The 21,740-nt window shown below is 37.1% G+C and overlaps 1 protein-coding gene across 2 annotated transcripts in view; it reads right to left on the minus strand.

Annotated features, from left to right (window-relative positions):
• The window catches only part of LOC107690380 (multiple C2 and transmembrane domain-containing protein 2-like), a 50,073-nt gene that overhangs the window by 21,784 nt on the left and 6,549 nt on the right, over window positions 1–21,740 (minus strand). For both annotated transcript variants that reach the window (XM_016488690.1, XM_016488689.1), the window contains 13 exons: window positions 16,622–16,764; window positions 15,982–16,058; window positions 15,764–15,875; window positions 15,643–15,678; window positions 12,242–12,412; window positions 11,392–11,522; window positions 10,659–10,845; window positions 10,365–10,458; window positions 10,126–10,228; window positions 9,938–10,040; window positions 9,745–9,846; window positions 9,564–9,638; window positions 9,165–9,284 (listed from right to left, as the gene is read on the minus strand). In XM_016488690.1, coding sequence (XP_016344176.1) covers window positions 9,165–9,284; window positions 9,564–9,638; window positions 9,745–9,846; window positions 9,938–10,040; window positions 10,126–10,228; window positions 10,365–10,458; window positions 10,659–10,845; window positions 11,392–11,522; window positions 12,242–12,412; window positions 15,643–15,678; window positions 15,764–15,875; window positions 15,982–16,058; window positions 16,622–16,764 — 1,454 coding nt within the window. The remainder of the gene's footprint in view (window positions 1–9,164; window positions 9,285–9,563; window positions 9,639–9,744; window positions 9,847–9,937; window positions 10,041–10,125; window positions 10,229–10,364; window positions 10,459–10,658; window positions 10,846–11,391; window positions 11,523–12,241; window positions 12,413–15,642; window positions 15,679–15,763; window positions 15,876–15,981; window positions 16,059–16,621; window positions 16,765–21,740) is intronic.

Consider the following 21,740-nt stretch of genomic DNA (forward strand, 5'->3'; position numbering starts at 1 on the left):
CGTATATATATATATATACACACACACACTATATCGAATATATATATATATATTTATTTATTTTATTTTTTTCTCGATAATTAATATAACTTCTTTAAAGAACAGTTTATATATATATATTTATATTATGTATAATTAAATGTTGAATCTCAGGTTTTTAATGGTCTCAGGATTTTGGAACCCACTGTGTAACTACAGTATGTCATGTATACAAAAGAACACAACACTGACTGGCTAAAATAACCCAGGAATTTATAAAGGGAGATTAGTTTAGCTAAAAGCATTTTCATAAGATCAATATAAGCTCATTCAGTTAATAAACACAGAAAGACAAACTGAGTTGGGATCATGTCCTATAAAGTTGGTGTTTAAATCTGAAGCAGTCGGGAGTCCATGAATACTTAAGAACTGAACAGCAACGTGGGGAGAATTAGCAAGATAACACTGGACATATTGGACTTCTGTAAGATGCATATGAAAAATGCAAAACTGTTTTGGGCCATTACACAGCTAAACCAAATAACTAGACAAGTCTCAGTGGGTTTGACTTTGTAACAATTTAGATTTGAGGCAAATGAATAAGATATTAACCAATGTCTTCAATGACTGCTGAACAACTTTTTAAGAAGCACTTTACATGGTTAACTTTGTTATGCATCTCGGAGCATTAACATTTCAGATTTGTGCATTTTGACAGGGGGAAATCTATTATGTGTGTGTGTCCTCTCAGAGCAAGTGAGCACTAACTAAACCATGAGGGGAGGTTTGAGTCTCTCGTGTCCCTCTCATGCATTTATCTTCCGCAACAGCGAGACGCAAACAACGGCAGCAGTGCCAGCCTGCCTTATGAGGGTCAGACGAAGGGCTGTGGACGGATGCCAGATTACATGAACGTATCTGTGCAAATCTAACAAGGCTGACTACTGGCTGCAGGCTTAATGTGTGTGTTCGAGAGAGCCGATGAAACCGGGCAACTTTAATGTGAACAGAGGATCCTTGCAGCATTGCCACACTTTTCCCTTTCTCTGGATTTTTTCCAAGGTGAAATGGAGGGCGAAGCGAGTAACCTACATTGGTGTCTTGATAAAAATACAGAAAAATGACACAACATTTACAGTGAATCAAAGGCTCCAGTGGCTGCTACAGTCATGCATGTCTGCAGTAAGCAACAAAGACAAAAGAGAGAGCATGAGATGCATAGAAAAGGTTGTATAAGACCAATAAGACATGTTGTGGTCAGATTGGAGACTTTCAGGATTCAGAACTGTGTAAATGGTGTGACAGCTATCAGGCTTATATTTCTAAACTAACATATCTATATTTAACAATATCTGTTATTTACCAAAATGCCCATCTACAAATTGGAGACATTCAGGATTTAAAACTATGCAAATGGTCATTCGTGAACGATTTGTTCTTTGCATGTGTCACGTGACTAACGAACTAAAGACTCGGAAGGTGAACTCATCTTATCTGATTCCCTAATTTGGAATATGAACAAAGATTGCTTATGTAAACATGCATGAGGAATTTGGCTTTTGAAACTATAAAATTTTAACTTACTTGAATAATGATTAGTTTATTCATTTTGCTGACCTCGCTCAAATGTTACAGTCACTAAAATGATCAGTCTTCCCATCACTAGCAAATGATGCGAAAGTGATCATGTTCAAATATGTATATAATAATATATCTATATTAAATAAATATATAAAATATATAAAGATAAATATTAAGTTATTCACCAATATGCCCTTCTGTGCAGACCAGACACAATTTTTATATATAATATTACAGAATATTTTGGTGGCTAATTAATGCAATTAAAACATTTAATCTGTTAGAATGTAAATGTATGTGAACATGTCTTAAAATACAATGATGAATGTTTTAATTAAATTATTTCAAAATGGTCTCATCTGGCTATTGTGGATAAAATTAACAGTTATAAATTATTAAAAATAATTCTGAAATTAAGACAGTTATATTTAATTTATAATTTCTTGTAAATCTAATCATTTCCAATCATGAGCATACTGAAATAGATTAACTGTAGCTGTTGCATATAATTTGTGTAGGAATGTGATCCTACAACCACACTGCAGACTGTAAGTGTATGATACATGTTTGTGATTCACAGCAACAGCCGGCTGGACTGTGGCTCGTGTCCTTATCAGCGGAGCGCTGGAGTGGACTGTGCGCCCAGAGGGAAAGAGAGAGAGAGAGGAAGAGATAAAGTCTCTCTGTCACCGGCTGTGTGGAGGCCAGCGTACAGAGCCCTGTGGTGCCTGTCAGCGACTGGCATGCCGACCCCACCCCGCCGCACTGGCCACCAGTGTTTAATCCATGTTGGGAGCGTTAACATTCAGCGACCTCACGGGTAACAGATCTGCCATGCGAGCCTTCTCCCCTGGGGCAGGCGGCACCCCGAGTGTCAGCTCGGCTCACGGAAGCTCAAACACACATACGCGTGCATACGTCACGGCCAGCCGACCGGGCTGCGGCCACGGGCGCCTGGGGAGAGTTGTCCTCTGTGACTGTGGAGGTGGCGAGCGTGTTAGTGCTGGTCATTACAACATGCAAACGCGCACAGACATGTGCATCAGGGTTAAAGACGGAGCATGTTTGTTTGGCAAAAAATGAGTGCAGCATGCAAGCTGTTTATGCTAAAGCATGTTTATGCACAGCTGGAACAAGAATATTAAAAATATACACAAATTATGCAAAGCAAACAATGAATATGTAAACACGCAAAGCGCACATTTAAATGGAGTGATCATAAAAATCTACACTCATAAGTAGAGAGAATAAGCATTCAACAGACAGACGAAGGGAGGAGCTGTCAGTGGTGCTACTGTCAGCGTGAAGGATAAGAGGGATGCGCGCGGGGTCAAGGCAGACTCGGCGTTGAGCCCCAGGAGCGGTACGATGACACGGAGCATACACATCTCAATAACAACACTGACACTGTCAAATCTCCAGCCATCACAGCACTGTTAGAGGCCGCTCAAATCCAGCTCTTTAATTATTAATCCCTTCCTCCAGAGTTTCAGGAAGAGCCCGTGCACATATATCACTATCAAGGGTTCGCCCTTCTGTCATACTCGCAGCACAAACTCCCTGACAGTTTCTTAAAGCCCACGAGGCACACAGCGGGACTCACACACACATATGCGCACATTCGCTTCAATGTAGCTGTCCAGGGAAACTTTCCGAGTGAAGTGAAACAAAGGTGAGGGACAAAGAAAACCCAGCCAGACAAAAATCTAACACAGAGACCAGGACTGTCAATCAATTAAAACATTTAAGTGAATTAAGTACGTTATGTCCACTAAATAATCAAATGCATTGCATATTTAAATATTTGGTAAGGAAAGCCCCAAATTACAGTAATTTAAGATAAATAAAAGGACATTTCAGCCCCCCCCCCAAAAAAATGAAAATCCTGTCATTGTTTACTCAACCTAACCAGTATGACTTTCTTTTTATTGTGGTATAATAATATCAAATATGACGGATTTTGAGAAATATATGAAGTATTTATATATTTTGTCCATAAAGTAGAACTCAGTGGTAACCAAAACTATTTGTGAACCACTATTCTGCAAAATATCTTATAGAGTCATACAGGTTTGGAAAGGCATGAGGGTGAATAAATGACAGAATTTTCATTTTTGGGCAAAATATCACTTTAAGGCATTTAAATGTAATTTTAATATATTATTGTTGGATGTTGTATGCAAATGTTCTCTTCGATGTATTGTTTATTTTTGCCTGTCTCACCCATCACAGAAGTATCTATATAACATAAACCTTTATTATTATTATTACATTTAAATTTAAATTCATTCAAATTGTTATTTTATTTTGTTTTTTCTCTATAATATTTAATTGTGATTGCTCAATTAAAGCATTCAAATGACATATATATATTCAGTAGGTCACGTCCTGATCACCCCACTTGATGGACAATAAATTATTAAACCAAGTAAATCATTAGAGATTTAACTATAATGATTTAGAAGACAATATATGGTTTTTGTTATTTCCATATCATTGAACATAAGCTTATCATTGGTCTACAGTCCACAGCGAAGCTGACTTACAGTAGTTCACACTGGAAGTGATTGCATTCCATCTGCACTAATTTGTAGTTGTTTGCCTACGTTCACATGTTGACGGATGTCTAAGACCATTACGTTTTGCTTCTTTTTAGTGTCCCACACAGTGTTTTTAAAACGCAGTGTCAAGTTAAAACAGTTCAACTTTTAAAGACATGTCTTAAGACCCCTTGAGCTGCACTGACAGTGAAACCTTCCTCAAATGAGAAAGAATCCTTGTTGGGGAATTACAATTAAAGTATTAATTTTTTTAAGTGCATATTTTTAATGTAATTAACTGTACTAAATTAACATTAAATTGACAGCACTAGCACAGACGGGAGGTGCAATACAGGAAAACCCCTCAATATCAGAAGATCATTGCGTTATCCTGAGGACATTACACGAGTTAACTGGAATAACGAATCAGGTCGTGGAAATGCTGATAATCAATCTAATCCTGGCTGTCCCAGTAAGCCAGTTAATAGCTTAGACCGTGCCCGCCACTTTATACTGTTCCCTCAGGACCCAGAAACCTGCTCAGACCCCGTCCTGCTATCATGTGGCGCTGGCCATTCTGTTAGACAGAAACAGGAAGAGAGAGAGAGAGAGAGAACGCTCCGTCACAGCTGCCAACTGTGTTTACAGCTGCACGGCATCAAACATTCATCAGATGCCATCTTTACAGTCTGTGATTTGAAGCAATCAGCATTTCACAGCCTGTCAAATGATGTCGAAACCGCTTGCTACCTGGCAGTGTCAAAAAGGGAAAAAAAATAAAAATCTCAAACACACGTCCAGGTTTTCCTTTCTAGTCCAGACTACTGACAGACGAAGCAAGCTCATATGTTAAAATATTAATTCTACTTAAATACACTTTAATGACAGCAAAACTCCAAATCAGCTTTCAAGTGTAAATAATCTCTTTTTTCCTCACCTTCGATCCCTTTCATCTTTATTGAAAATGCTTGAAACTACAGAGTTCAGAAGCAGCAAATTTGGCCAGTTAATGCCTGGATGGGTAATGCTCATTTAGCCTGTGGTGGAAACTTTTTTGGAGTCTGTTTATTCTGTGTAATGCGCTGTAAGAAATTACTTTGCTTAATGCTTACCATCAGAATTGTCATCGGCCTGCTCTCAACAAATACCTGTTCTTATCATCGGCCCCTGAAAGTGTGTGTGCACGCATGTTTCGACAGTGCTGTAGCTCCATCTACAGGCCAAAGTGAGACGTGCAGCAGAGAACTCTGTGTGACCCATCTGCAGTCTCCACTGATGTATGCCACATTCATCTTTCTCAAACTAAGTGCAAGCCACATCTAAAAAGTGGTATTTTATAAAGATTTTATCTGTCATGGCCCTCCTTCTTACACTCCTTGTAGTTGTCTGACTTTAAAAGTGCTGTTTCTAGGCTCATTACTGTTGCATAAACAAGCAATAAAAATATGTAAGTGGTCTGTCTGGTTACGACTCGAGAGCACGGCTGCATGCTTTTGGGAGATATATCAAGAGTTTTTTGCAAATGCATATGAAGATACTCCTAATGAGACTGGTAATGTTTAAAAACAGTGCCTTGGGTGGACATACATGAAAAATTTAAAGGAACATTTACAGGGGATTTATGCAAAAAGAAACGGGCGAACCACTGTTTTTATTTTCTTGTTTTAAAAATAAACCTCACAACATTTTGAAGAAAAACAACTATGTTTTTGTAGATGTTTTATATTTAATTAAATGCAATTTTAAAATGTTAAAGATTACACTTTTAAGCTGTCCTTTTTACTGTGTGATCATACAATTAAGTTCTAAATAAAATTTACATCATTGTAAAGTTTGGGTTAGGATTAGGTTTTAGTTTAGGGTTAGTTGCTCAACTTGCTTGTAATTGTGTATAATTTACTAGTATTAAAGTACATGTAACGTGTAACAAGCAAACTAAAATATTTATTTAAAAAATACATTTAATTATTTAAATCATGATATATTTATCTTAATCACTATATAATTATCTTATTGTCTTATAATTATATATCTCATCCAATTTAGTTTTTTTTTTTTTCCTGGAAAACAAGACAAAAACACCTAAGAAGTAAGTTATTTTTGCAGTGGCTTTTGTTTCTGGTTGCGATCGGACATTCTGATCATCCTGTACAAAGACTTAAAATACAAAAGCCATTCGTAGTTATAAAGGCCAAATCAATCAACTAGGGTCATTACAGATGTACTTAAGTTAAACTTAACTTTATATGTTATGTTTCCCTCCTTCTGAGGTCCAATCAAAGTTTCTTTCCATAACAAAGAATAAACTATTATACAATATAGAAAAGTTGTGTGCATATATACACACGCACAAAGCAGAGGATATTCAAACTAAAACATGCACCCACACACATACTTCCCACTCTCCACAGATGAAAGCTGTGTTTTGCGAGAGGGAGCGTGTATATGCGCTGTGCTGTGTGCAGGTCGGGGTGGTGACCTCTGGGATTTCCAGCACTGGGGTGGGAGTGTGTTCCGGGAACAGGCGCTGCCTGTGCAACCTACAGACCTGGACAAAGAAACCGCAGCACCGCAAATGCATTATAAGTTGCATAAAGTGTAAAAGCTAAAGGACAGAGACTCCACTGACTCTATGAATAATGTATTGTAATGTATTTTAAATATATGTTTGCAAAGTAAATAGTATCCTCTCTTCACTGGTTACTTTCTGTACTACATTACACAAGTATACAGGCCTACATTATAAATGAAACGGCTGACATGACTACGATGACATGGATTGGATGAGAAAACGTAGAGGAAAGCACGGTCTCCTGTAATTATGCTCTTTTTAGAGGCAAGCATCTGTCAATGTCTGACTCTGTTACCTTATTACCGCAGCCTACAGATATACATACACCCATACAGCGAGAGAAAGACAGATATGTGTTTGTTAACCCTTGAGGGTTACACGCTGTTTTATAGTTGCCTTGCAACATGTATGATAATTAAACATCATGAGAGAGTGCAAAAAAAAAAAAAAAAACATGAAATTGGTCTTGAAAGCCTAAAAAAGGCATAGCTGAGATTCACCCCTCAGCCTGTTGTTTCTAAAGCCTGGACGATTTACACAGGTGCCCTATTTTCATTTTTCCTGTCATCTCCATACCTCAGCATCACCTGCACAGCTCTGAACACAGTGGTGCAGAAACAGGCCACATGCTAGTGGAGATGAGATGATATTCTTTCTGTTCTCAACCCCACGTGTGCAGACAACGATAGGGCCGGCAACAGGACGTCCCACGGGTCTTCTCAGCTTGACACCCCGTCTCCTCAGGTGGATGGGTGCACACGCCTCCAATGACTCCCCTTCGGGGGGCACTGCTCATTCCAGTAGCGAGCCGCAGCGGCACAGGAGACTGCAGATTACACTACGGCTCCAAGAAACCTCTAAAAATAACTGCTTGTGTGTTATAGTATGGCTTAAAATGCTTCCTACTTGGCTACAATAAAACACAGCACTGTGTGCTGGAACACATTGGAAGGGCTCACGCATTAGTCTGTTTATTGCTAGTATTACTAATAGTATACACTACACTCTAAAAAATGCTGGGTTAAATACAACTCAGTGCTGGGTAAAATAGGGACAAACCCAGCAATTGGGTTGTTTTGACCCAGCGGTTGGGTTACTACCCAGAAGGTTGGGTTAAACATTTAACCCAACCGCTGGGTCAAAATAGCCCAATTGTTGGGTTTGTCCCCATTTTACCCAGCACTGGGTTGTATTTAACCCAGCATTTTTTAGAGTGTACCATTCATAAGTTTGGGAGCAGTAAGATTTTTTTTTTTTTAATGAAATTAATATTTTTATTTTGCAAGGACACATTAAATTGATCAAAAGTGACAGTTAAGACATTTATGTTACTAAAAAAATTTCTAATAAATGCTGTTCTTTTGCATTTCTATTCGCCAAAGATTCCTGAAAAACATGTATCACAGTATCCTCAAAAATATTAAGCAACACAACTGTTTTTATAAAAAGAAATGCTTCCTGAGCAGCAAATCAACATATTCTAAGGATTTTTGAAAGGATCGTGTGACACTGAAGACTGGAGTTTGGGCTGCTAAAAATTAATCTTTGCCATCATGTGAAATGAATAACATTTAAAAATATATTAAAATAGAAAACGGCTATTAAATTGTAACAATATTTCACAGTTTTATTGTTTTTACTGTATTTTGATTAAATAAATGCAGCATTGGTTAGCATAATTAATCAAGTCTTACCAACTCCAAACTTATGAATGGTAGTGTATGTAACAAACAGATCAAAGGATGAAAGCAAATCTGATTCTACATTGCCATACTTTTTTGAACTTTTTGCTATTGTTTAATTGACAGGAAGCGATTCAAACCTGAATGGTGCACACAAGTACCAGAGCGTAATGTGACCGGAGCATATTCGCTCCTTTTTGGCACTATTCAACTGACATGAAATCATTGAAATGGAATCAAGACATGTCCTAAACCAGATTCAAACCTGAATCTCTCAAATAAGCACCAGAGCTCAATGTACCCAGAGCACATGTGCTCCTTTATGCCACTGTTTAATTGACAAGAACTTATTTTTAACAGTATCTGGACATGTCTAAGTCCAGATTTAAACCTAAAACTCCCACATAACTACAGAAACTGGAGTACGTGTTAACCCCTAAGCCACAAATCCTAACACATTGCAACAATTCCAGTAAAACACACACACTTCCTATTTTTTTTTTAAATCCTAAAAAAAGAGAGAAAAAAATCTCCTTTGTGGATTAAGTTGTGGTGGGTGTTCAATAACAGTTATTTATAAAAAAAAAAAAAAAAATTGATTAAAAAAATCATTGATTCACAACACTTTATGGCTGCACTCTGACAGGGCAGGGCCAAATGAGCACGGTCTGTTTTCCGTCTTGTGGAAAGTTGCTATTAAGTAGCAGAGCGTTTTCTTCAAAGAGGGATTACACAGATGCGTTCTCTAACCTCAGGTTACTAAAAGGGCCACAGAGTTGAAATCTTGTAAACAGTGGTATGAAGTCTTACCAGGAAGGCTGTAATACTCCTTCGCGTGTTCTCCCAGTGGAAGCAGCTTTTAATATACTGCAGCGTATAGAGAATGGCCATGCTGATCTTCCTCACTCGATAGATATTACGTGCTAAAAGCTAATGGGGACAAAGCAGTAGTTAGCAAGATGTGCCTGAGGACGTAATGCTCACAACATGACATTCACTCAGGTGTAAAGAGGCTTTTAAACTGAAGGTTCATTGGTGATAAATATTAATAAGTCAAGTCATCTTTGGTGTCTAAAGAGCTTCAGGCGGTGCTGGAGGAAAAAACTGAACATAATGAGTCTCTAAAGGTGCCAACAACAAACCTAATATTAAGAGAAAGTAGAAAATATGGTGCCAAATTATGCTGTAATCGTTGTCGATAAAGCTCACCTTTTTGTTAAACTTTGGGTTGTCCTCTGCAAACTTTGTTTCCTTCGGCTGGAAGGTTTTCAAACCTGCTCTGATCTAAAAAAAAATAAATAAATTGAATGATCTTCTTTTCAGTAAAGGCTATCTGGTATCATCCATATTATTCATAAATAGTCATATTTATTTAATATGATGCACTTACAGGATTGTAGAGGACATTCAACTCCAATGTGATGCTTCCTTTGGTCGTCCTTGATAGATTATTATTCTTCAGCATTCTGGTTATTTGTTGGCCATTAGAAACCTAAAGGCAAAGTAGTGGTACTGTATGTTAATATTGGCACGATTAAAAATGTACAACAATGAATATAAAAATTATTATGTGTGGCATTTACAGTCAACAAAGGAATGGCAACTTTTCCCAGGAAGTCTGGAGCTTTGTCCCCATCATCATGATAGACTGTGAGCACCAGACCATCATGGATGTCCTTAATGGGACTTAGGACATGCCAAAATCAATGTTATATCATTACCATGAACATGCATATTGATACAAGATATCTACAACATCGGTATAACTTACAATGTTAGGGCTGTTCTCCATTCAGGATTCAGGGTTTTGGATATTGTGTGAGTTTGCAGTTTGCTATTACCAAGCTCAAGAGTACAAAACGGGTCACTTTTACCTGATGAAGATAAGATATTCTAACGTTATTATGATTGAATAAATCTTTATAATAGGATATACTGTACTTAATATCTGACTGACTGTACAATATCCCCTACATACATTATGGTATTATATTTAATACAGATATGTACCACTTATATCTGTTGATGGAAGATCTGTGGCTTTTATTAACTTGATTTGAAGATAGCCAACATCCTTTAAGTCCCACAGACAGTTCATCAGTCTCTGTAAAAAAAAACAAAAAACTTTTATCTTTAAAAAATAAATATAATCATATAAATGTACAAATATTTATAAGCTATATAAATTACAAATAATTTACATGATTTGAGTTGAAAGGTAACCAAAAAAAAAGGATGAAATAAAAACACAAAACTTAAAAAAAAAAAAAAAGGAAATCTAAAATAGCACAATGTAATACTCACATATTTCTCCTGCGTCTCCTGAAGGGTTGTGAGGTTATCTAATGGAGCTGACTGGATGTCTGAGATGGATGCACCAGAACATGGAGTCATTGTGACCAAAAACACCAGTTTGCCCTTGTTTGGGTCCAGCACACAAGTATATAACTGCCTCTGATTGACAGGAAGTCTGGTCAGGTCAATATCTAGCCTGTGAAGAGTCATCAGTGAACATACATGTGTAGAGGGACTGTTAGCTGTGTTGCTGATAGTAAAAGTGAATTACTATTACAAAATACCATTACAAAAAAAAGAAATAAATTGAAATGCCGACGTCTTACGTCATCCGCCCGGAGCTGCTTCCATGTACAACAGTGAGCGCAAGCTAGATTAAATTGATTATTACATTTAAATATGGTTATTTTTCTTACAAAAACGCATCAATTCGCTACAGGAGGCCTTTGTTCACCCCCCGCAGCCGTGTGAAGCACTTTTTATTATGGATGGATGCACTTTATTTAACTTCTTTTGGACTGATGCACTGCAACACCCGCTGACTGCCATTAAACAGCTTGGAAGATCAAAGTAAATTTTTTATATAACTCCGACTGGATTCGTCTGAAAGAAGAAAGTCGTATACACCTAGGATGCCTTGAGGGTGAGTAATTCATGGGCTAATTTTCATTTTTGGGTGAACTGACCCTTTAAAACTTGTAAACTTTCAAAATAGTATGCAGTGTCGCTCCAGCAAACTTACACTCCCCAGCACTCCTCTGACTTCCTGCCCCTCTTGCAGCAAACCTCCACCACGAGATTCTCCTGAGCATCCTGGAACTGGTTAAAGTCGAAAGACTCTCTCCACTGCGGGTTTGCCTTAATACACAGATTCTGAGACAGAAAGATAGACAAGAAGGAGAGAGAGGAAGTTGTGTCAATTTTAAGGCACTCTCAAAACTCTGACAGCTAACATGACAGGTGTATTAAGCTTTATTCAGTAAGACTTCAATAAGACATGTGGTGGAGGAGGGGCAGCCGTCTTCTGGAGAACACATCCTCTCTTCTCTCTGGGATTATAAACTCTGACAGCATCCAATTAGAACTAGTTTTGTTCAACAAGAAAACATGCCCAAACAGAGCCAGGGGGCTCTATAAAAAAAGATGACATGAGAATACAAGACTAGCTGGTTGGAACCATTGAGGGGGAAGGTAGATGAGCAAGGCATTCTGGGTATGCAAATGAGCCGAATAAGACGTGGTAACAGAAGCATCAGGAGAGATGCCCTGCCAGACACGGCCGATCTAATGAGTAGCCTCCTCTGTCACCAGAGCAGTGAAGCCTGGGAGAAGTGATTTTGAAAGAGGGGGAGGAGGAGAAAGGAAGGTGTGTAAAGTGGATGGGAATATCTAAAGCGAGGTATGTGAACTACTAAGAAAGTAGGGGAGGAGGAAGGGGGGGAGGGAAGGGTTTAATGAGGTATTGAGAGAAACACAGGACAGAGGTTTAGAAACAAAGAAAGAGATGAGCCAAACTGCGATGATGTAATGAGCACTGCAAAAAGAAAAAGCTAGAGAAGCGAAAAGATGAAGGGAGAGAGGGATGCTCTCACCTTGCTCCTGACCCTCTGGTCTCCCACTCTGAAGCGTGCATAGACGTCTCCCTGACCGCAGTCGGGCATGTCTTGGCCTTCAACCAGGATGACGGTGTAAATTCCAGTCCAAACCTGATTCTTCTGTCCGCACGTGAACCGCCCAACCTGCGCCTGGCTAACTGGCTGTCCCTGGAACAGCCAACATATACAAAAATCTACTAGTTTAGGCCAATGCTTCATTCCCGGTTCATCTTACATTTGTTGATCCTAAACATGCTTTTACAATTTGCAAACTTAAACATTCAGTTTTCTGTGTATTTAACATCGTTGCTACAAATTCTGGTGACTTAAATATGTTACCAAGGTAACATATTATACTTGGCTCAGATAGATGAGATTTTGATGAAACTGCGAGAATGACTTGTGATAGCCCTGGAAAAGTGAAGAAATGTTTGTACTGTAAAGAAATGTTTTTCATCATATGCCATTATTTTACAGAAATAGTGCAGATATGAATTTATAAATGCCATGTATAGTTTCCAGCTATTCCTGAAAAAAAAAATGTGAATCACGTTTTGCAGTCGGTAAGATTTTTGAATGTTCTTGAAATAAGTATCTTATGCTCACCAAGTCTGCATATATTTGATAAAAAAAATAAAATAAAAAGTAAAAGTGTAAAATATTATTATTAAAATTTTAAATAACGGTTTTATATTTTAAAATGTAAATTATTAGTGCGATGGCAAAGCTGGATTTTCAGCAGATTTGGTGCTCAAGCAACATATTTTATTATCAATGTTTAAAACGGTTGTTCTGCATAATATTTTTGTGGAAACCATGATACATATTTAGGATTCTCTGATAAACAAAGTTCAACAGCACAGTCTTTACTTGAAATAGAAATCTTTCATAACATTATAAATGTCTTCACTGTCACTTTTGATCACTTGAATGTGTCCTTGCTGAATAAAATAATTAATTTCAGAAATGGTCTGTCAGTGTTCAAATTTGCTAGTAAAAGCAAAGGGACAAATAAAACATTTAAGCAGGGATCTTCTCTTATTGTAAATAAATGTGGCATCTTTATAAAATAAGACTTATTGCAAATACAATTCTATTTCCGTTTTTGTAACAAAATATATTATGAAATAAAAGCTTCTAAAAACCGCTAGATGAAATGTGCAGGTGATACCAGCACCACGGAGTGAAAAAACAGGTCCATCAACAAGACTGCAGATGGATAAGTACACAGTACAAAGATGACTTGCAGGTTGATAGCCCTGCACTTTCAAAAAAACACAGCATCAGGAAGAGGCTGGTCTGTTCTGCCAGTAATCACAGACCAGAGAGCTCTTTTCCCACCTGGCTGCTCAGAGAGTGTGACTGAGACTTTGCTCCATTAGAATCACACACACAGACACGGAACAGCAGACAAACCAGCATTAACATTTAATGTAATGGCCACATCTCCATAAACAAGCCTCTTTAAGGAGAGAGAGCGAGGGGTAAGGGGGGTAGTTATAGAGGGAGCGGAGAGAGAAATATAATATCCATCCAAGCCAAGCCTTCCCAAGTGTTTATTTTGGACAAATTTGTGATCGGCGTGGCCAATAAAACAATTCCGCTTAAGAGTAAGTGGCCCCTAAAGAGAGGCTATTCCTGGTGCTAAAAGAGCTGGGGGATTGCCTCCATATGGTGGAGCAGCATGGGGACAAGGGGACAAGCCCAAAGCCGTACCCATTTGGCTAGAGCTTCAGTGCTGTCCGTCCACAGCTGTGATAGTACATCCCAACATCTGGGTTATAGCTCACCATGCCTGGGAATGAGCCATCACACATATCCTCAGCATCTTACACTGGCATAGTGCCTCAAAGACTACACACACACAAACACACACACTCCAGACACTGTCAGGAAAAAGAACCACATGCTATGTGCCAATACTGCTGCCCGTTTCCATCTCAAAGAGTGTGGCATGGCTGTGAAGAAGGAAGTGTGATAGAGGAGGAGAGGTAAGAAATGAGAGACATGTTCCACCTCTACTGATATGTGTCAAATAGAACTCGATCTCAGTTGTTTTGGTGGAAGACACACTGTGGTGGAAACACCAACAAAACACACACTGATCTATACCTGATCATAAAATCTAGGTGCCCATCTCTCAAAAACTGGCTCGCTGAAATGTTTGGGACATTTTACCCTAAAATCAAATGAAAGAAGCAAGAAAGGATGTTTTGCATTGCCACATAATTCATTTAAGGACATTTAACCCACCATGTCAAATTTCCCAAAAAATGCATTTGCATTTCTCAAATGCAAATCATATTTTAAATTGTATAAATTTCTATTTTGTTTTGAAATTGACATTTAAATTGTAACATTTGTAACATGCATTTTAAAGTTCAGCACTAAAATGTATGCTCATTCTAATAGAACTATATATATATATATATATATATATATATATATATATACACCACACAGGGAGGTTTTTATTACTGTCTTAACAATAATTTGAGGCTAAAATGTACAAAATGTCATGAAAGTAGTCACAATGTAAAAATCTTAATAATCCCAAAAGTAGCCTTTGTTCTCTTTACACAAAATATTTTTCTTTCTTTCTTTCTTACTATCATTTATTTATTGTTTAACTTTAATTTGGGAGTGATATTTTTAAGATTCATCTTTTTAAGACAAGACTTTGTCTACAAATCTAACAAGAGTCATATCTAAACTTGTAAAATGAGTTCTTGTTAATATTATGTATTTATAGTCCAAACAGGCCATAACTTATATAGTATACAAACTTTTATTCTCTAATGCTTCAGTTGAACTGATATAAAATTCAAGGCTGGGCATAAATACAGTATAATAAAAGTAAATTCTCCGCGACGGCACCCCACTCTACAGTAGACTGCAGCAGAGATTTTGTTCAGAGAAATCTTAAATTGCAAGTTTTGAACGGCCTTGAACAATAAAAGCTATTTGCTTACCGCTGCGAGGTAAATAAACTGCCATCTATGAACTGACCTGCACAAAATGCAAGACAGACTTGTGCTTTGTTAAAATCACAGTGATACATTTACTTTGGAAATCATGGATTGCTTCAGCACATCAGACAGCCGCAGCCACAAACAAAAGTTTCTCGCTCTGTTGAAGTTCTGGAATTTTTAACTAAGTGAAAGTGAAAGAAAAGTAAAGTAAATGTACATAACATCAGTGAAGTGTCTGTGGGGAAGATGGTGAGGATCTACTGCCCTCCAGTGGACAGATGTGATACATATTTTTAATAAATAAGATTGTGGTTTAGTGCATTTACACAATGTATTCTGTATATTTCGGCCTGGTAACTTTTTATTCTTTTAGGCGGATGGAACACCTGAACAGAAGTCATATGGTCGATATATAGTATAACATACCTTATTAAAGCTTCCCCTTCTTCTTAGTAGCCACTTCTGAAAAATCAATGACAAATGACAATTATGTTAGAAAACCACTTGACTCTTCCCACTAAAATAAGTGTTTTTTTAGGGGCCGTACATTTCGTTTGGCAGGTTCCTCTCTGATGGACAGGCAGGCCTCGAGAACGATCACTCCCATATCAGTCTCCGCACTGTTGAGGTCCTCCAAAGGTAGTGTCATTGGAATTATTCTGCAGACAGCAAATTCACAAAACGTGTGAATTCTAAGAAGAAATTCTTTGAGGTAATGATCAGAGAATCTTTACCAGCACAATCTCATGACAAAGCTTTCCTCACCTGTCCAACTCCAGTTTATAGAGAGGAAAGCTGCTTGATCCCATGAAGTCATTGGATCTGAGGTCACGATCATATACCTGCATCAGTCATAATTGTGAGATGATGATGACTATTAGTGTTATAAAAGTTTATATTGGGTTTACATACCATATTTTTTATACAATCAAATTATTTAAATGTAAAATAAATATGTAAGAAAAAAATGCACAAATATAGATTATTTTCTTTAGTTACAACAATAGGGAAACAATCCATTTTGTTCACATTTGTTTAAAATAATATACATTAAAAACAAGTAGTTTTCATGACATTGATAAATTCTTCCCTATTAGGTGTTCCGAATGTATTATTTTTTGTTTACATATATGCAAGATATAATCTTTATAAATTCCCTGATAAGCAGGTTTGATTTGAATGCATCTCAAAAAAGATGTAATAATGTTTAGAGCATAAATCACCACATTGTCTACTTTTTTTGGTCTGGTGTAATAAAAATTAATTACAATTTTCCAACAAAACTCCCTCCAACTCTGAGATTTTTTTTTTTTTTGTTATTTACACTAGAATTAATAAAAGAGATACTGAAGTTAATAATTCAACAGTTTTTTGAAATATATAATACTGTAAACACTTCACAAACCTTAAGATGAAGAGTCTGATCGAGGTCTCTGATGGGAAAGGAAAATAATTCATTCCAGATGGGATTCAGGTTCTTGTTCACAACTTTGCTTTTGTAGATGTTTTTGCCATCTAATTTGAATTTGACGAATGGGTCGCTTGTACCTGTTGAAAACAAACAGTTAACGATGTTACTTACAAAAAAAGGAGTCTTCTGCATTCATTACTTTTTAATCTCAATCACGTTTGTTGCATAATGTTTGCAAATGATTTTGCAGATGAAGGGAACAAGTTTAAATGTATTTATTTATTTTTTTAATGGTGATCAACACCACAAATGCTGTCGATTTAGCTTTATTCATATAGAACCAGGAACATTTATTTAATGACAAAGCATGGTGGAAACTGGTTCATATCATCAAACTGTACAAGCACTCAGATACAGTCTTGCAGACACTGAATAATCCAGAAGACTCATTATTTAGGGGACCATTCTTAGCGTAGAGAGGCGGACGTTTTGTCTCTTTCAGAGTGATGGGAGCTGGCTGATTGTGAAAGAGTAAAAATTATAGCCAGCGTGAGTCAGTTAATTTAATACCGGAGCATTAAAACCCCAGAAACAGGGAGCAAGCAGTGTTAATCTCCAAAGCCTGTTAAGAAAGTCTGCCTTGAGTCTGTCTGTGAGAGGGGAGGGAAAGTGGTCCGTCTTTGTCTATGCTGTGGTATGCAGATTGGCTGGTAAGAAAAAGAAAAAAAAAAGATGAGAGAGAAAGAGTCCATCACTTCATTTGTATGGATGGATAAAGGAGTGCTTGAGAGAACCTGCGGGGAGCCTGGAATCACATGACAAAAGCCCTGTGGGGACGGGTTGTCAGGCCTGTCAGCTCGCCTCTCCAAATGAACATCTCCAGGAGGCAGCTCCTCCCTGCCAGCCGCTGACAAGGAAACCTCCTCCAGGCAGCTTGACAGGAGGAAAGGGGCTCAAGCAGCCAGGGGAAGAGCTCCGGCGTGACTGAAAACGGTGACGGCGGAAATTAACAGAAGGAAAATGGAGGACGGCGAAAAAGGGAGGGAGGAGACTCGCGGGCCGCTTTTCCGATGTAGTGTCAGTCGGGGACGAGCTGGGCGTTAATTGTTAGGCAAAGATAGGTGCTGGAAAAGGCGCGAGAGGTGGACTGTGTCATCGCCGTCACGCTGTCATGTCGGACGAAGTGAGGACGCAACTAATAATGCAAAAGGCTGCAGACGGACAGAGACTTTTTTCAGACAATGTCTAAATCTTATTGATAAAGCATTAGATGGAAAAAGGGTCAAACCTAACCTACATAATTATTAGTTATTTTTTAGTTATTAGTTATTTTTTGATGGTGTTTCAAAGATAATATTTAAAACGAATCAGAGTAAAACAATGCTTTGCAATAAAGCAAACAAAATGGGAATATGACTCTGAAAGTGAAAATATTTCAATATGAAGAAGAAGACTTTATTTCATTAGCTGTAGGTAAAAAGCCTGGAGTAATGTTCTGTATCAAACTAGACATGAAGTGGTGTGTCATTCTCAGAGACCACCAAACGAGGTCGCAGTTTCCAAAAATCTCAATCTAATCTTTATTTTTGTATGAAGGTATTTATTTATTTATTTAGACAGTTTTATCTAAAGGAACTTACAAATACAACAAATGGATTCATCTTAAGAGGGCAATAACATGAAAAGTGCTAACAATACAAAGTTTCAAACAAGAATGGCTAGAACAGGAAGTAGTTAAAGAAAAGAAATAGTGTGTCATAAGAAATAGAATCTCAGGGTCATATTAAATCGTTAAAGCTTCTTTGGTCAAAATACTGAATATTTCACCAAACAGTTGAGAACATGGTTCTTTATAACTCTGCATGGACTACCATTTAGATATCTGGCATGATTTGGACAGGAAGACTATTTGTTAGATTGAAGTCTGCAGAATATATCCTGAAACAGCATCTCTACTAAAGTTACTGGCCAAAATACAGTAACAGCTTCAGTATTATTTTACATGGCCAAAGAGATGAGCTTGGATCAGAAATTAGGAAATACAGTACAATGTAAATAAACAAAAAGCAATAAAATGTCTCATCATTCTGTTCAGGTTTGTTAGTTTATTGGCATTCAGTTTCTCCATCAAACAGAGAAGGTGGATAAAGGAAGTTGCTTCCTTAAAAAGTTACAAATCAAGTTTGATCACAACTGCAAAGTGTGATTCAGAAGAATTCCAAAATAACCCCACTTGACATTCCAGTGTCTATAATAAACACATTCTGTTATTATTATTAATTAGAACAGCATTTTCTTATTCATAAGAATATCATGTAGGCATGCAGGTTTCTATTAAAGACATTAAACCTGTATTAAAACTGTAATTAAATAAATTGAATTATTAATTAAAAAAAGTTTTATACTTTCTCCAGCAGGTGGCAATACATCCCAATTTACTCTAAAAAGATAAGGCTAGTGCATATGATTGCACAGAGTTTATATAAAATATTAAAAGTTAAAAACAACCTTTGAAAGAAAAAAATATGGGACAATCAGGAACAATCATTTAGGTAATTGTGAGGTTGTTTGGGCTTCAATACATTGAAGGCTTTGAGAAAGCGCATGCCTGGATTCTGCACAGGATTTCTGGCATGCTTGTGCCACCACCAGTAACCTCACCAAGTCTATAGTGTGCATGACCATTTCATTAGATTCAGTTGGCAGAGAGGAATATCACTGGAATATATTCTAATTATGAAAAATAATGAGGTAGAGATGGTAATTAATAGCCTCTGGGCATACACCTGTGACTTTGAACATGAGAATGAGCTGCCCAATCAGCTTGGTCAGGCTTGCCAGATATACTGGCATTACGTCTGAAGACCCGCTCTGGGTATCAAATGGAAATTCAGTACAATCATTTGCCTGTAGGTTTTCAGTAAACCTTAGGCTAAAACCCTATTTTCTCTCTATCTCTCTCGCTCTCCCTTTTGTATCCATCGCTCTCTCGCATAAACAACTAGTTAAGAGATAAAAGAGACAACACATTTTGCATGATGACACCAGAGACTGTGTACAGCCTCTAGGAAACAACACCTCAACATGACTCTATTTGCATTGGCTCCGTAGTAGGGAAAAAAACAAGGCCAGCTCATTTGTTTCCCAGTGCTAGTATGAAAAAACTGACTTGATTCCGTGCAATCAAGGTACAACATTTGAATGGAAGACCGCTGATAATGACTTCTAAATCCAAACAATAGTTCCAGAAATAGCTTTTTGTTTTCTTAAATGTAACAGGGTTACAGAAGCAAGACAGATATGGCAGAAGGAAAGACATTCTGGTCTGACTGCATTCTGCAGTTTCGGGATGACTAGACAGGCTGAAGTAACTTGGAAACATTCCATCTTTAAAAAGTTCAGTCCTCACTGCTTTTCCTTTTAATTTACTTCTAATTATATAATGCATTACATATAAATATTACTCAACTACACCTCTATAAATAATGTGTTACTTTATTTGACCTTTATATTTCAGATTATATTTTATTTTTATTTTAGACTCCATTTTATTTTGTTTTATTGTTCTACAGTAAGTTCTTTAACTTTAGCTTTGAGATGAATGACAATGAAAACAGCATGACAATCAAAAACACTTACTGTACTCACAAATTCTTTGACTATGAACTGAAGAAACTACAACAATCTTCACAATCTTAACAATTTAGAATTAACAAGATTCTAGAACCTTCCTAAACAAAATATGGCTTCATTTACATGTTTACAATGACTGCTGTCTTTTTTGACAGTCCTGATTCTAATCATTAGCAGTCGCACCTGCTGGGCTTCACAGAAAGCTCAGATGATTGCCACAGAATAAGAATGACTGTCATTAATAAAGTTCCCCTTATGTGTGTGTTAAATTTTGACTCATTTAATTATACTGTCAGATATAATTTAAAGAATACATCTCTTAGCTCTCAACAGATATCCTACCTTCCCAAAATCAGCACAAAAAAAAAAAAAAAAAAAAATTAGTTTCTCTCTAATAAGTCATGGTTTCATGCACAAAGAACAGTCATAATTTAGTTTTATATGAACACTATACCCAATCTAAACCTAAGATTTAAAGGGCTAGTTCAACCAAAAATGAAAATACTGTCATCATTTACTTTTTTTTTTTTTTTTTTTTTTTTTCAAAAAAAAAAAAAAAAAAAAAAAAAAAAAAACATTAGTTTCTCTCTGAACATTAGAAATCATTAAAATAACATTACTGGGGGGAGGGGCACATTTTCATCTGATATACTTTACACTAAGAATGTAGATATGCAAGCCAACTGTCATGCATTTGCACAAACACTATGGACAAACAAATCTTTTTTATTTTGTCCATAGCTGACAGCTGACATTTACAAGCCACCACAGTTTTCCTAGACCAGCACCATGTTCAGTTTCAATAATTTCAAAAACTAATAAACACAAATAGCCTATGCATCAGATCATATAGAAGCATTCAAAAGTTTGGGGTCAGTAAGATTTTTTAAAATCTCTTATGCTCACCAAGGTTGCTTTTAGACTGTATTTTACTTCAAAATTACAGTTAAAACAGTTATGGTGAAATGTTATTACAATTAATACATTTATATGTTATCTATTTTAATATATATATTAAATTGTAATTTATTCCTGTGATGGCAAAGCTGAATTTTCAGCATCATTACTTCAGTCTTCAGTGTCACATGATCCAACCCTCTACATTGCGAGTAAATCACTCGCATATGCGACTAAATCTTACTCTGGGCGACTAAATGATGTCTAATATTAGCCAATGGCTAATAAATTCTCAGGTTTTACTCGCCAGTGTGTGAGTTGGAGGCTAAGTATAAGTGTAGCACGGATATATTTTCACTCACAGAACACTCTAAACTGAGCGCTTCAGAGTTTCACTCTCCGTCAAGCGAGCTCTGTTGTATGGATGTGCAACGCACCTGTATTTAACGTACCGTAAACTCTAGTGTGAAGGCGCATACCTCCCCGTCGCTTTGTTTCACACACACGCAGCGAGAGAGGGAGAGAGAGAATTGACGCGTTACCTATGCGCGCTACATGTAAACGATATTCTTTGTTGTATTTT

The sequence above is a fragment of the Sinocyclocheilus anshuiensis genome, unplaced genomic scaffold, assembly GCF_001515605.1.
Source record: "Sinocyclocheilus anshuiensis isolate Anshui unplaced genomic scaffold, SAMN03320099.WGS_v1.1 scaffold609, whole genome shotgun sequence".
Taxonomy (NCBI): domain Eukaryota; kingdom Metazoa; phylum Chordata; class Actinopteri; order Cypriniformes; family Cyprinidae; genus Sinocyclocheilus; species Sinocyclocheilus anshuiensis.